The sequence below is a fragment of the Tenebrio molitor genome, chromosome 3 (genome assembly GCF_963966145.1).
Source record: "Tenebrio molitor chromosome 3, icTenMoli1.1, whole genome shotgun sequence".
Taxonomy (NCBI): Eukaryota; Metazoa; Arthropoda; class Insecta; order Coleoptera; family Tenebrionidae; genus Tenebrio; species Tenebrio molitor.
In genome coordinates, this window is record NC_091048.1 from 15314669 (window position 1) to 15327729 (window position 13061).

Below are 13061 nucleotides of genomic sequence, written 5' to 3' on the forward strand. Positions count from 1 at the left end.
AATCATTTATAATAACCCCGTATTTATATTTATTTGATACTGGAGCTCAAGTCAACTACATGTACACGGACCTCTCTAAAGTATTTGACAGATAATACCACTTTAAATTGCTTAATAATTTAAACATCTATAGTACCGAGCGATCATTTAAAAAATAAATCGAGTTTGCTTTGGAGGCTATGCTATAGCATGGGTTGCCATAGGTAACACGCCGGCTCGATTTATTTTTAAATTGATCGCACCGTATATTTTTCCTGGTAGGCGGTTGCACGCGCCATTTACAAAATCCTGCAAGGAAATGCGACCTTCCTATTGGTTAGTGCAATAAAGTAACCAATAGAGAGGTCTCATTTCATTGCAGGGTTTTGTAAATGGCGCACGCAATCGCCTACCAGTAAAATATAGACTATAGATGTATCTGATGCGGTGATAAAAATATTTAGTTCTTCATCGACAGAACACAGGTTGTTTTCAGTTCGTTGAAATACAAACACCCCGTGGCTTCTCCAAGGGTCCATTCTTAGACCTTTGTTTTTCATTTCATAAATGAAATAAGCTTAGATCGTGATTCCGAATGCCTCTTACTCGTATGCATGTATGTTGACGACTTGAAACTTTTTAAAAAAATATCAACTTATGCAGACCACGTTATACTTCAATTGGATTTGCGGAAAATGGAACTGTGGTGTGATAGAAACGGACAGTCTTTGAATGTTTCTAAATGTAACGTGATGACATTGTCATTGAAACATACCAAGAGGTTTTATGAAGACAAAATTGGTGACTCTGTCTTACAGCGCCTTTCTACTCTAAATGACTTGGGGATTACTTTTGACCAAAAGTTAGCTTTTACAGAAAGTAGGTACGACTCGTACGACCCAAGGATATCCTCATCATTCAAAGCGTTAGGGTGTGTTATCCGCTAACAATAACTTTAACTTATTTATTATTCATTATTAACATTGTCAAATGTTTGGAAAATGTAAACAATATTTTCATCGAAATTGTACATGAACGTAATATTTTGTAAAATCTCTAATTTATGATATATGTAATCTTTTAGCGCAAACGCGTCAATTTTTCCGATCCGGCTATCTCCGACAAGAAAATTTTTATCAAAGATTCAGAAGAGTACGACGATGATAACGAAAACCCGGACAGTACAAATGAATCCCATGATTTAAGTGAAGAAGGAACCAATCAGGTACGTTAATAATGTTGTTAATTGATTTCTCTAATTGCAAAATTGCAAAACATTGCAGGAAACCAACGTATCGTCAGACGCTGTTGACAAAGAAGAAATGCTCTTGGTTTTTAAAAATTTCTGTGATTTAAATTTCAAAGGTTCACTAACAGATAGTAATGTCAAAAGTGCACTCGTTCCCCTGCTTCAAAATCTGAAAGTTCCAGAAATTGTGGAAATAATTTCTGAATATGTGACCAGTTCAGATAGTGGAACACTTAGTGAAGTTTACAGTGCACTATTTAATAGTGAATCATCGCAACAAATCATTGATAAATGTGTATTACCTTCAATTCAAAATGGAGATATTTGCGAAAGTTTTTTACCGAAATTACTTAATGCGGTAGAGAAGCTTCCAGGAGACAAACTTAAGCATATTACTGAGGAATTTACTAAAATTTTTGAAGAAAATTGTATCAATGCTGACGATAATAAGGAATTCACACAAGAACAAGTTCAAGATTATGTAGTTAATAAATTTGATTGTGATAGCATGAATGATTTGATTAAAAAGTATTTTTTAAATTTAGAAGGTCAAAGGCGTAATGAGTTTTTGGTTGGTTTAATGAATTTAGCGAGCAGTGAGCTTCCTGTTAATATGAAATTCGTCAATTGTCACATTAACATTTTACAAGATTTTGTTAAAAAGATGACTGAGTGACTTTTTCGTATCTATGTTTTATTCAACTGATTTTCACAATAATTTTGTATATCCATAATTAATTTAATTTTCTTAAGTACCTACCTACTATATTTAATAAAACTTATATTTATGATGTAGCATAAGTTATTGCACCTCAATCCTAACATAAAACACAAGTTTTCTCGTATCATCAGCATACCAGATGAATAGAACTAGAACATTTTATTATAGGCCATGCCAAAATCACATAACCACCACCTGTTGAATTAAGTTGGTGAAAAGAAAATTACACCAAGTGTATTAATGGCAATTTTGATATTACTTTACTAGGATGCTATAGACCAATCAAAACTAAGTACACAACGTTGTCGGTTGATTTTCTGGGTAGAATGCAGTGTTGGTGGTTATTTGGTTTTGTCACGACTTACTAGATAATTAGAAATTTGGCAACATTGTAAACCAACACGTGTTGTAGCTAGATTCTAGATCTTTAGGTTAGGTTTAAGTTTCAAAGACGGTTAAGCGATAATTGCAAAACAAATCATGAACAAAGAAAAAGGTCAGTACTAACATTTATTTAACGTGACCTATAAAGTTGCATGTTCCAGGATCCAAGCGAAAACTGTCGTCTGACGCTAGCAGCGACGAAGATGAAGACAGCGAATTTGTTTATTTTGAAGAAGAGTCAGATAGCGAACCTGAAATCAACTGTGATAAGTGGGACAACTGTAGGATCGTTAAATTCAATTATCCAAAAATTTGCACTGGTTGTAAGTATAACCTAAACGTCTGAAAGTTTATACTGAGTACCTACAACTTCTTTAATTCAGATCATTTGATGCCCACATGTAGCCCTAATCCTGATGAAAATCCCAATAAAAAAGTAAAATTATTGGCAGAAATCAGAACGAATCTGTTGGATGGGGATTTCATGAAAGAATTTCAAAATGCATGGAACAAAAATAAAGGATTTAACTCTAATGAAACAGAAATAATTGTGGATCCTTTTAAAGTTTGTGTTATAAGAAATTTTTTGGATAACCCACATTTATTGAATGATGTGAGGCAGGAATTTAACGATATTGATTGGAATTTGAGGAGTATGGATTTATATGAATTTTCACAATCCAAAGACCTGAAACATTTAAGTGAACATGCATGCATCAATTCAGTTTACCAATTTTTACAAAATGATGTAATGAAATGGGTTGCTGCATTAACAGGCTTAACATTGACCCATATTTCTGCTACATGTAGTGCATACAGTAATACTGATTATTTACTAGTACATGATGACCAAAGGGAAGATAGAATGGTTGCTTTTATTTTATATTTGACAGGGCCAGAGGGTTGGGATGAAAGTAAAGGTGGAGCTTTACAATTGTTAAATAAAGATAGCGACTGCCAACCCTCACAAATTGTTCACAGCATATTGCCAGCTAATGCCCAATTTGTATTTTTTCCTGTAGCTAGTGATTCATATCATCAGGTTGGTAGACAATTGAACTTGGAATTGACCTGTTCTTATATTAATTAATTGTAGGTGTCTGAAGTCACATCTCTTGGTGACAGTAGGTTAAGTATTAATGGATGGTTTCATACAAAAGTTCCCCCAGTTTATGACACTCCAAGTTTTAAATCTTACCCTGATGGATTATTTGGAGAAAAACAGTACAAAGCAATTGATTTTGACAGCGACCTGTCTTCTTGGCTCACAGATGGATACTTAGAATGTGATGTAATCAGCGAGATTCATGAATATTTTGAAGAACACTCAGAAATATCCCTTAAGAACTTTCTGCGAGAAGAACCTTTCAATGAGTTATCTCAATTATTAGATTCTAACAGTTTGAGTTGGGTTAAGATAGGACCTCCCAATCGCCATTGCTATGAGGTTGCTAAAACGAATGATCTCCCAATAGTTGTCGATAGATTTTTACGACTGTTTCAAAGTAAACAAATGTTTTCTTTACTGGGGCGTTTAACTGGACTTGAATTGAATCAGAATAAAGCTTCAATGAAATTTGAATTACAAAAATGGACTCCTGGTTGCTATTCAGTAAGTGTCCTTAACAATTGATTTCAAACAAATAATTAACGAATCATTTCAGTTATTGGGCGATTACGATTGGTACGATAAAAAACAGTTGGACCTGATCATACATTTTGGATGCAAGTGTAACAGTGACGTGTGTGGAGCGCGAACATTGTATGTGACCACAGATGAGCAAGTGCAGGATGCTTTGATCACGTTGGAGCCTGAAGAGAACAATCTGAACCTAATCTACAGGGATACTGCCAGGTTTACAAAATATTTTAGTAAACTCAGTAGATGTCGTTGTTTTTATACATTAATCTGTTCTTATACAGAATAAAATCGTGTTGATTTTTATTAAACAATAGTCCTTTATTATTTATAAAAGTTACACAGAAGTACGTTTTTAAAATACTATGAATTAACAAGTAATATAGTGGTAGTTATTTTAGCAGTTGCAAACTTAATTATAGATGTCCACAGTAATGCCGACTGTGAATACTGCTCGAAGTAATCTAATTCCTTCAACACAATACTGTTTGTTCATTATCAGTTGAAGATTTGTTTGCTTCATAATATTGCACTTGTCAAAATTCTGCCCTGCAACCACCGATTTAAAAAAGTATTCTTTAAAAAATAACGAACTCCCTTAATTTTTAGACTATATAAATTTTATATCAGTCTTAAAAATTTTCCTGACCTTCACAGCCTTATAAAACCTCATCTTTGTCAACATCACCATTTCAATTCCAATTGTTATTATATTCCGATTTATATTTCCCATTAATATAACTGGGTTGAAAATTAACACTGATAGTGACCGGATGTAAAACAACGTTATGCATATTAGGCACCACTTCCAATATGTCATAATTGCGCAAATACGGCATCAAAGTTTTGTAATCTATGGTTAATGGGATATAATAGGACCCTTTTGCGTGTAATACAAATATGGGAACGCTGAAGTTTCCTTTATCCATCACACTTCTTGCGGTCGGCGAATACGGGCGTAGCTCGTTCCTTGGGATCGATTCTACCTTCATCTGATTGAGAGACGAATTACTTTCGGTTGGTGAAATCCGAGAGCTTTCATGTTCTGAGATTCTTGTCAACAATTCACTACTAGGAGGCGAGCTGCGACTGGAGCTAAAAAAGAACATATTTATTTACCTATTGGAAAATTTCTAGATACATATTTGTATTATAATAGTGAGAAGATCTACAGTGTGGAAACTTTAACTGGAATAAAATTGATAACTTGGACATGGGTGATTTTTGTAAAAAATACCGAAACAGGTTTTTCCCTGCCTATATTTTGGCGCATATGGTTTTTGCATATCTGCTCCCGGAAGCTCGCAACCACCCCTAACTTTTTTTTTCAAATGGAAGGGTATACCAAGTTTGAAAGCCCACTTCGCAAAGAATACAACGTACTATTTGTTTCCTGAATATTTTCAATCCTACGTCCTAAAAAATAAAAAAAATTAATGCAACAAATGTTCAAAATGGACACCGTTTTATAACATTTCCGGTGGGATTTGCCTAATTTCATGACTAAAACCGAACAGTATTGAAGACCGTAAGCAATGTATTAGACATGGAATTAGGCAAATCACACCGGAAATGTTACGAAACGTAAGGGATGCGTGTTACTATCGATTTGCAATTTGCCAAGAAAGAAACGGTGCCCATTTTAAGCATTTGTTGCATTAAATACATAGAATTCAACTTATAAAATTGGTTTTTATTTTTTAGCACGTAGGCTTTGAAAATATTCTGGAAACAAATAGTGCGTTGTATTCCTTGAGAAGTGAGCTTTCAAACGAGGTGTCACTTAGCGTAACCTTCCATTAAAAAAAAAGTTTGGGTGATTGCGCAATGTCCAAGTTAAAGTTTCCACACTGTATAACATCGCCTTCAGTGTTATTTAATCAAGTTCCTGGTGCAACTTCTGCAATCGTCAATTGACAAAATACACTACTGGCCATAAAAGTTGCAACACCAAAAAATAATAATAAAGTTGAATTCTGTGTACCTATGTGTGTATTTCAGTGAAGTGTGTATAAAATTTCGGAAATTTTTAATTACAAATAGGTGATCGGAATTACCTCGAGCATCGAATTGTACTATTGCGAACACGGAATCTTGGACGATTTGTCATTCGATTGACATAAAAATGTAAAACTGGCTTTAGGTGCAACTAACCTTACTTTCGATTTTTGTAATTTTTATCATACTGACATGCCAAAAATAAACTTTTTGTAAAATCGTATCAAAATGAAGACATTTATACAGTAATTTGCGGGCGTAAATAATGCCTTTTGCACCGTAAGGCCTAAAAGAACAACAACTAATTTTAATAGCAATTTTATTTGTTGCATCACATTGGCAACCAACAACATAACTCTTGATTTTTGAGAACGAATCATGTCATTTATTTTTTCAAAGCTTTAAGGTGGATTTAAATGATTTTACAAAAAATAGTGTTTGCATTTCTATTCAAACGTCAATCATAATGACAATAAAGCGTGGCTTATATTGACATTTTTTGAGTTGACATAAATTTGACGTCTAAAATTCCGTGTCCGCAACTGTACAGTGCGATCAACAATTACTTAGATAAGGGGCGGCTATGACTCTTGACAGTGTCAGATTTTTCGTATTTTTGCTAGAGGCCGATTTCAAGTTGACTTGCAACTTGTATTGTCATGGTAACGGCACAAAATTGCAAGTTTGAGAAAGATGACGCATATTAGTAATTAATGTGTAGGACAAAGATAGCTACACATTTGCGCTGCACCACCTATTTGTCACCCTGACTTGAAATCGGGCTCTTAGTTAATAAACGCTATATTCATGTTCAACACTTGTTCTGGGGATAGATCTGAAGATCGCCCTAACCACATAAATCTTCTGGTGCCGTCTTTCGAAATAGCTTTGCACATTACATGTACCGTAATAGCGACCACTGTTGTGGTGAAATAATTCCATTGCAAAAGTTTATAAAAATGAATACATCTACGCGGTTCTAGAAAATCTGATAGATGTATCACTGTTTGTTTACATTAGCTGGTCTTCAAAGAGGATAATTGATTATATCTGTTAGCACTGCAAGTGAGATGTCCTTCGTAGCGTACTCCAGAGCGACGGTCGGCGTCCGTTTCATATCCCATTTAAGTCACGACTTGCGATTCGTGGAAGTTAGAGAAAGTCGTAACAAGTACTGACTCGTTCCAAGTCAAAATTGACAAAATCAGTTACACACGAAATTATGCATGTGTTACCATCTAATCTGATTTAACTACTATCACACGTCAAGTGCAATAACTCACCTAAATGATGTTCCATTTGTTTGAAATTATAACAATTTATAAATAACATTGCCCTCTATTTATAAGTAAAATTAGAATTTATTATCTAATTCCTTTCATAACGTTGCAATTTTTTTTTTTTTTGGCCGGCAGTGTTAACTCATAATAGAGTAAGTACTTACTTCGATATAATCAATTTGTTTGTTTTACAATTGTGTCTCTAGTAATGTATCGACTGTTATGTTTGTAATATCCTAAGGTATTACGCATGAAGTAGGTACATTTTCACGGTTCCTAGATTAATTCACGGTGTTGCCTATTTCAGGATGATCATTTAGATGTAATTATATTATTTATAAATGTCGTCACTGCAATTCATAAATAACTTACTGATTGCTTTATTGAGTGATATATTCGTATGGAAAACCACTTGGCTGAAGGTGTTGATTCAAGTTTTTTTTTTACCTTATTTATTGAAGTAAGTAAGTAAATATTATAAGACATTCAATTTTTTTAAAGCACTCAAACTTATCATCAGGGATTTCGAAGTCCTAGACATGATAGAAGTATTGTTTCTAAATCAAGTGTTACATTACACTCCAAATTTAAAAATAAATAAATATAGATTTTGCTGATTGCTAAATTTTATAAGCTACTCAAGTTTTAACAATATAATCTCGTAGCCTCATTACAAAATTTCCAGTATTTTGAAAAAGTTTATTAATCTGAAGATAACAAAGAGTTTTACCTTTGATTCTCCACACTATTTACGGAAGCACGACGGCCGTTCTCAACTTTTTGTCTTTTGATGCCTTCATTCAAATCTTGACTGAAGCGCATCTTGATGTTGGTTTTATATTTGTAGGAAACTCCATTTCCATTACATTCTGGATGTTTGTCATAGCTTTCAGAATCATTCAGTCTAACTGTGAACGAACCGTTATTGTTATTTGGCTCATTTTTAGGCGTCTGATAATCAGACACTTGCACCTGTAGGTTATTGGCGGCATCCTGCAAGTTCCTGTGTTCAACAACGGGTTGGTTTGAGGCCGCCGGCGGCTGGTGCGACATTCTGGACAAGCTCTCGCAGTGCTTTTGCAAATGGTTGAGGATGCGCACACAGATGCCTTCACGAGGGAAGTGACCTTCGACCTCAACCATAAATCGCATGGCTTCAGACATGCATTCTTGATAACCCAAGCTGCAAAAATTATCATTCTGACCTACGAAAATAACCGAAAGTTGTCGCAGCCTCTTACCGATAGTGTTCCGACGGGCTGCCATGTTCTTGTTGGAGATATTTCATGTGTTTTATGGCCATTTCGATGATTTCAGTCTTCTCGATTCTGCCTCGTCCTTTTTTCAAATACTCCGTCGGGATTAAGCGAGATAAATCCGCTAGGCAATTGTTCATTCGATCTCTCCTTCTTTTTTCGATGATTCTATGGGACATTGGATCTTGCTGCAATGTCAAAACGGGGCTTAGATTTGGTCAAAATAAACGGTAAGAAAGAGTCACCTACCCTTGTCACTTTGTTCTTTTTGTAGGGACCATACTCCGAGTCATCTTCACTACAAGTGGCCGTGGAAAAGTTTAAATTTCTACAATTCAAATTTTGAACGGCATTACAATTGCAAAAATACGAACTTACGTCTCGCAACACTGGTAAACACCTCGTTCATCTTTCGTCCTGTTCAATTCATCATTCGAATTACACCTATAAAAAGGAGATTATTAGCAAGCCGCAGTTTATCATTTGAATGGCACGACACCGCCGCACTTCGCGATTTCGCAAAAATTTCGCACTTGAATAAATAGGAAATTCCGGTCCGTCTTGTTTATATTTACGAGACGTAAGAGAAAAACGTAGGTGTGACCTTGCCATGAACTCGAACCAAAATTAAAATACCAACACGGTTCGTTCTCAAATCAATGCGTCCAAACAAAAAAAAAATCGCAAATTCGAAGTAAAAATCGAGTCGTTGCCCGCCAAGGTCATTTCAGCCCCCCAAGGCGAACGGGGTATGGCGTACACTCTTTGAAATTAATTTCGTCGGCAAATGTGAAATGGAAACACGTGATTCGTTAACGATAATAGATGTCAATCAATGATAAAAAATACTTATTTATTGATCGTTTGACATCTCGTGATGCTCACGTGACGCGAAACGTCAAACGGCGGCGATAAATTTCCAGTCGCCGTCGACGCATCCTCGGGTTTTTTTCTTTTTTTAAGCACTATCTCAAATAATAATTGTGAAATTCTTTTTGATCTCATCCGTCATTGTGAAATACTGGTGATGAATGTTGACTTAAGGAAAAAAACCGATGAAGTTGATTTGGTTTTCCATCCTCATGTAGTAACACATTAAATGACTATTAGTTTGGAATTGCGCTATTTGTTTTCACGAAGAACCGTAACGAAAACATGACTTGTGGCACCGCTCTTCTCCCATGTCTGGAGGACATGGAACTTTATGAAACGTTCAAAATTACACCTGTATTTTGACATAGATAAGATAATGAATCTCAAAGACGCTTTGACTTAATCACACACATGACCGATTTTTTATTTGTCAATAACACCAACACGCGATACCATCTGCTCCTGTTCGAAAATATATTACCTTCAATTTTAGAGACAGAGTACGCATTAAAAAATTATTATGATTGTTATGTTGGCAGAAAACTGTTAATGACAAATGAAGCAAGATCATTGCTCTTCCTAGTTTTGAACGTTCCAAACATTCTATAGAATTCATTTTATGAGACAAATCTGAGGTGAAGTTGGCCGAGCATCAAAAAATGTTCTCTTTCTAGAAAAGTGAAAAAAATTCTTGAACATTCTTTAAAAAATTGTCATCAATGTGTGTTTCATCCCCACACGAAAATAATTAATACTATTCTGATCCTATCAGTAGTTGTTTTCATTTATTACATATGTATAGTAATAACAAAGAGAGTTATATTCGACGAGTTTAAAATCTACACATTTAAACATCCTTACCTTTTGTAAAAAAAAATAATCAAACTCAACTGCGATTTTACTGCTTCTTAAAATTGTAATTGAATATTTTTGACATTTACTTTATTGTTTACTTTCAGATTTTCATTATTTAAACTCGGATCTCGATAAGAATCCATAGAAAAATTATTTAAATAAAAACACTCGTTATTGTTCTAACAATAATACATGTACATCCCATAACTAAATCCATTACTTTTGTCTGTCACTACTTACATATCAACATGAAATCTGCAGATAAATTATGCTCAGTACTAAAAAAAGAAAATGTTTGGCCTGCTAATTGATATAAGTTCATGAAGTTGTTAAATTAAGACAAACGTAAAGAACTTGCTGTTCTGGTGCTTGGTTCAAATAAAAATAAAACTGGAAATTAATTACATATTTGAATTAAAATTTTACTTGGTACAGACGAAATCTACCTAAGTTACAAAATAATTACATCATTATTGCAAAATTTAGCACTGTTCCATTAAATGGATCAGATGTTTTCCTAAATCATGTCCATGTAAAAAATATAAGAAAGTGCATTTTCTTGTTATTCATCCAACAACACAGTACCTATTTCCCTTTTACAAAAAATATTCTCGGCTCACAATAAAAATCGAGTAAATAATTTTCGAAAATTACATCAATTTTTTTGAAATCGCTACTAAAAATTAAAAAAAAAAACATCTTTTTTCTTACGGAATAAAGGGAAGAATAATTTCTTGTTTAGGCAACTGTCATCGTCACTGCATGCAGTTTTCATCTAATGCACTACAATCCAAAACTTATATTAGCTGATTCTTCTATAAAATTTTACAAAACGCGGCTAATTTGAGCAAATGCCGATAATAATGATTCGCTCACTTCATCTTATAAACCAACGCCAAAAATAAGTGGTTCGAGAAAACTTGGATATTCCTGATAATCAATAAATGTTTCCGTTGCTAAGTATAAACTTTGAATCCATCAAAAAAAAATTGTTGCTACACGAATTGAGAACCTAAAAAAAATTTAAACCAGTTTGCTTCCGTTCTGGTGAAGTGATTAGTATATCACGCACACAATACACGTGGCTAAAAGTATGTTAGTATAGTTTATACTCGTAGTTGTAGCAACAGGTACTTCGATACCTTAAGTTACATAAATGTATGTTAATATTTAGAAATCACGTCATAATGATTCATTGCTTAAAAAGAAAGTTTTTCCATAGTATTATAGGTACACATTAAGAAAATCTTATTTTGGACCTGTTTTCAATGCTTTTTGGTGGTATCTCTAAATATGGTACCAATAAAGAGTTTCCCAACACAATCTAACAGTCCATTTCGAATCAACTATCGACATTATTAAAAATTCAGCCATTATTGTGGTTTCGACTGTGACCGATAGATGCTGGGCCATCTGTTAGTGGACCGTGTAATAACTAGGCAAGTGTACCGGATGTGCAACGAGTTCTTTTTTTATCATAACAGCTGCAGTTGACAAGATGTTTAGTGGGTTTTTGCCAGTGTTTTTGAATTTATTTGAATTAAAATTAACAGCTGTGAAAGCTCTCTCTTTAAATACGTTTATAGATTGATAGATCTACAAGTAGGATCGAGTAATTTTGTGTAATGACATGTATAGTTACATCGTAATTAACAGAAGGTAGACTAAAATGACGTGTGTTAATAAATCCAGCCACACTGCTTCAATTTAGTAGGCAGGAAACATGCGAATTTGGAGATTTATCTAATCGAACGTATCCATTAGCTTTGACTACTTCCTCGTGTTGACACAATAATAATAGAAAAATGTCGATTATTAATATTTGTCGGGCACGTGTGCTGGCTAAGCTGTAATTTGATTTGGTGTCAGTCTGTGGTCGACTTGAATCGTCACTTTCAAAAACAAATACTGTCCTGCATAAGGGGGTGTTTCGTTTTTGGCAATCTCTGTCCTCAGATCACTTCGTTAATTGCTATCACGTGCGCGTCCAAAAATAATACGACTTCCTGCATAAATAATATTGCGTCAATGTGGAATAAAATAAAAGTGGAGGGGAGAGGACCGGTGCCCCCTAAAACAATTTGTTTACAATAAAATGCGAATCGCGTCAGTGGCGTCCGAAGCGAATAATAAAATAAGTTTTATTATGGCAATAAGCGCGTCAAACTGGTTATGTCGCAAAATTCCGATAAACTCGCTCGCTTAAAAATAGGACCGCTTTTGGCTGTTTTCGACGAATTTTCACTCTCTTTCAACTTACCCTTCGTATTTGACTCTCTGGATGTTGGCAGAGTTTTCCTCCCAATAAGCGTGCGTCATATCCATTTTCCTAGGGGAATTCTCCACTGTGCGGAGGCTCTAACACATATCACACGGACCCTTCCGGATATTGTATTGTTATGGTTGAATTCGTTGACAGGTGTCGTCGCGGCTCTCGCAAACGCGCTTCACTTTCATCTACTTCTCGGGCCACTGATACCGTCGACGAACACGCTAGAGTACACGTGAGCGGAGTATTTAATCCAAGACAAGGCGAAATCGGTGCGATGCCTCTGTCATCTACGTGACCACTAACACATAACCGGTGGCAAAGCTCCGATTACCGGAATTTCGCGTTTGCCGGCACGGAGTTAGCAGAGGATGGAGTCCGGACAATCCGGGAACGTGGTGCAACCAATTTTAGCTGGGGGAACGTAGATCGAGGATTGTTTGTTTGTTTGCACATGATCGAAACCAGAGATCACGTTTAGCGTAACGTGGAGGCCCACGTGATCGTTGCTATTATACCCATCAAACGGCTATTATGACTGGACACTTTCAACTTATT

The 13061-nt window shown here is 35.1% G+C and overlaps 3 protein-coding genes across 4 annotated transcripts in view; 2 read left to right on the forward strand and 1 right to left on the reverse strand.

Annotated features, from left to right (window-relative positions):
• Window positions 1-2019, forward strand: part of LOC138125987 (putative autophagy-related protein 11) — a 30720-nt gene extending 28701 nt beyond the window's left edge. For both annotated transcript variants that reach the window (XM_069041607.1, XM_069041608.1), the window contains 2 exons: window positions 1064-1204; window positions 1263-2019. In XM_069041607.1, the coding sequence (XP_068897708.1) occupies window positions 1064-1204; window positions 1263-1904 (783 nt within the window). In that variant the 3' untranslated portion in view covers window positions 1905-2019. The remainder of the gene's footprint in view (window positions 1-1063; window positions 1205-1262) is intronic.
• Window positions 2020-2155: 136 nt separating this feature from the next.
• sud1 (Prolyl 3-hydroxylase sud1) lies at window positions 2156-4286 on the forward strand. Its single transcript, XM_069041628.1, has 5 exons — window positions 2156-2445; window positions 2495-2656; window positions 2717-3375; window positions 3430-3945; window positions 3998-4286. Exons 1-5 carry the CDS (start codon window positions 2430-2432, stop codon window positions 4259-4261), a joined length of 1617 nt encoding a protein of 538 aa, XP_068897729.1. The 5' UTR covers window positions 2156-2429; the 3' UTR covers window positions 4262-4286.
• LOC138125999 (transcription factor cwo-like) lies at window positions 4273-13019 on the reverse strand. Its single transcript, XM_069041633.1, has 6 exons — window positions 12495-13019; window positions 8885-8950; window positions 8756-8834; window positions 8492-8694; window positions 7981-8433; window positions 4273-5067 (listed from the first exon to the last, which is right to left on the reverse strand). The coding sequence occupies exons 1-6, from the start codon at window positions 12557-12559 to the stop codon at window positions 4665-4667; spliced, it is 1269 nt and encodes a 422-aa protein (XP_068897734.1). The 5' UTR covers window positions 12560-13019; the 3' UTR covers window positions 4273-4664.
• Between the last annotated feature and the right edge of the window lie 42 nt (window positions 13020-13061).

Bases quoted from the DNA above. Each gene is read 5' to 3' on its own strand.
- sud1 (XM_069041628.1), top strand. The intron at 2,657-2,716 runs GTAAGTATAACC...TCTTTAATTCAG, and splicing joins TCCAAAAATTTGCACTGGTT to ATCATTTGATGCCCACATGT. The intron at 3,376-3,429 runs GTTGGTAGACAA...AATTAATTGTAG, and splicing joins CTAGTGATTCATATCATCAG to GTGTCTGAAGTCACATCTCT.
- LOC138125999 (XM_069041633.1), bottom strand. From the start codon at position 12,559: ATGGATATGACGCACGCTTATTGGGAGGAAAACTCTGCCAACATCCAG. The intron at 8,951-12,494 runs GTAAGTTGAAAG...TCCTTTTTATAG, and splicing joins CAGAGAGTCAAATACGAAGG to GTGTAATTCGAATGATGAAT. The intron at 8,434-8,491 runs GTAAGAGGCTGC...TAATTTTTGCAG, and splicing joins AGCCCGTCGGAACACTATCG to CTTGGGTTATCAAGAATGCA.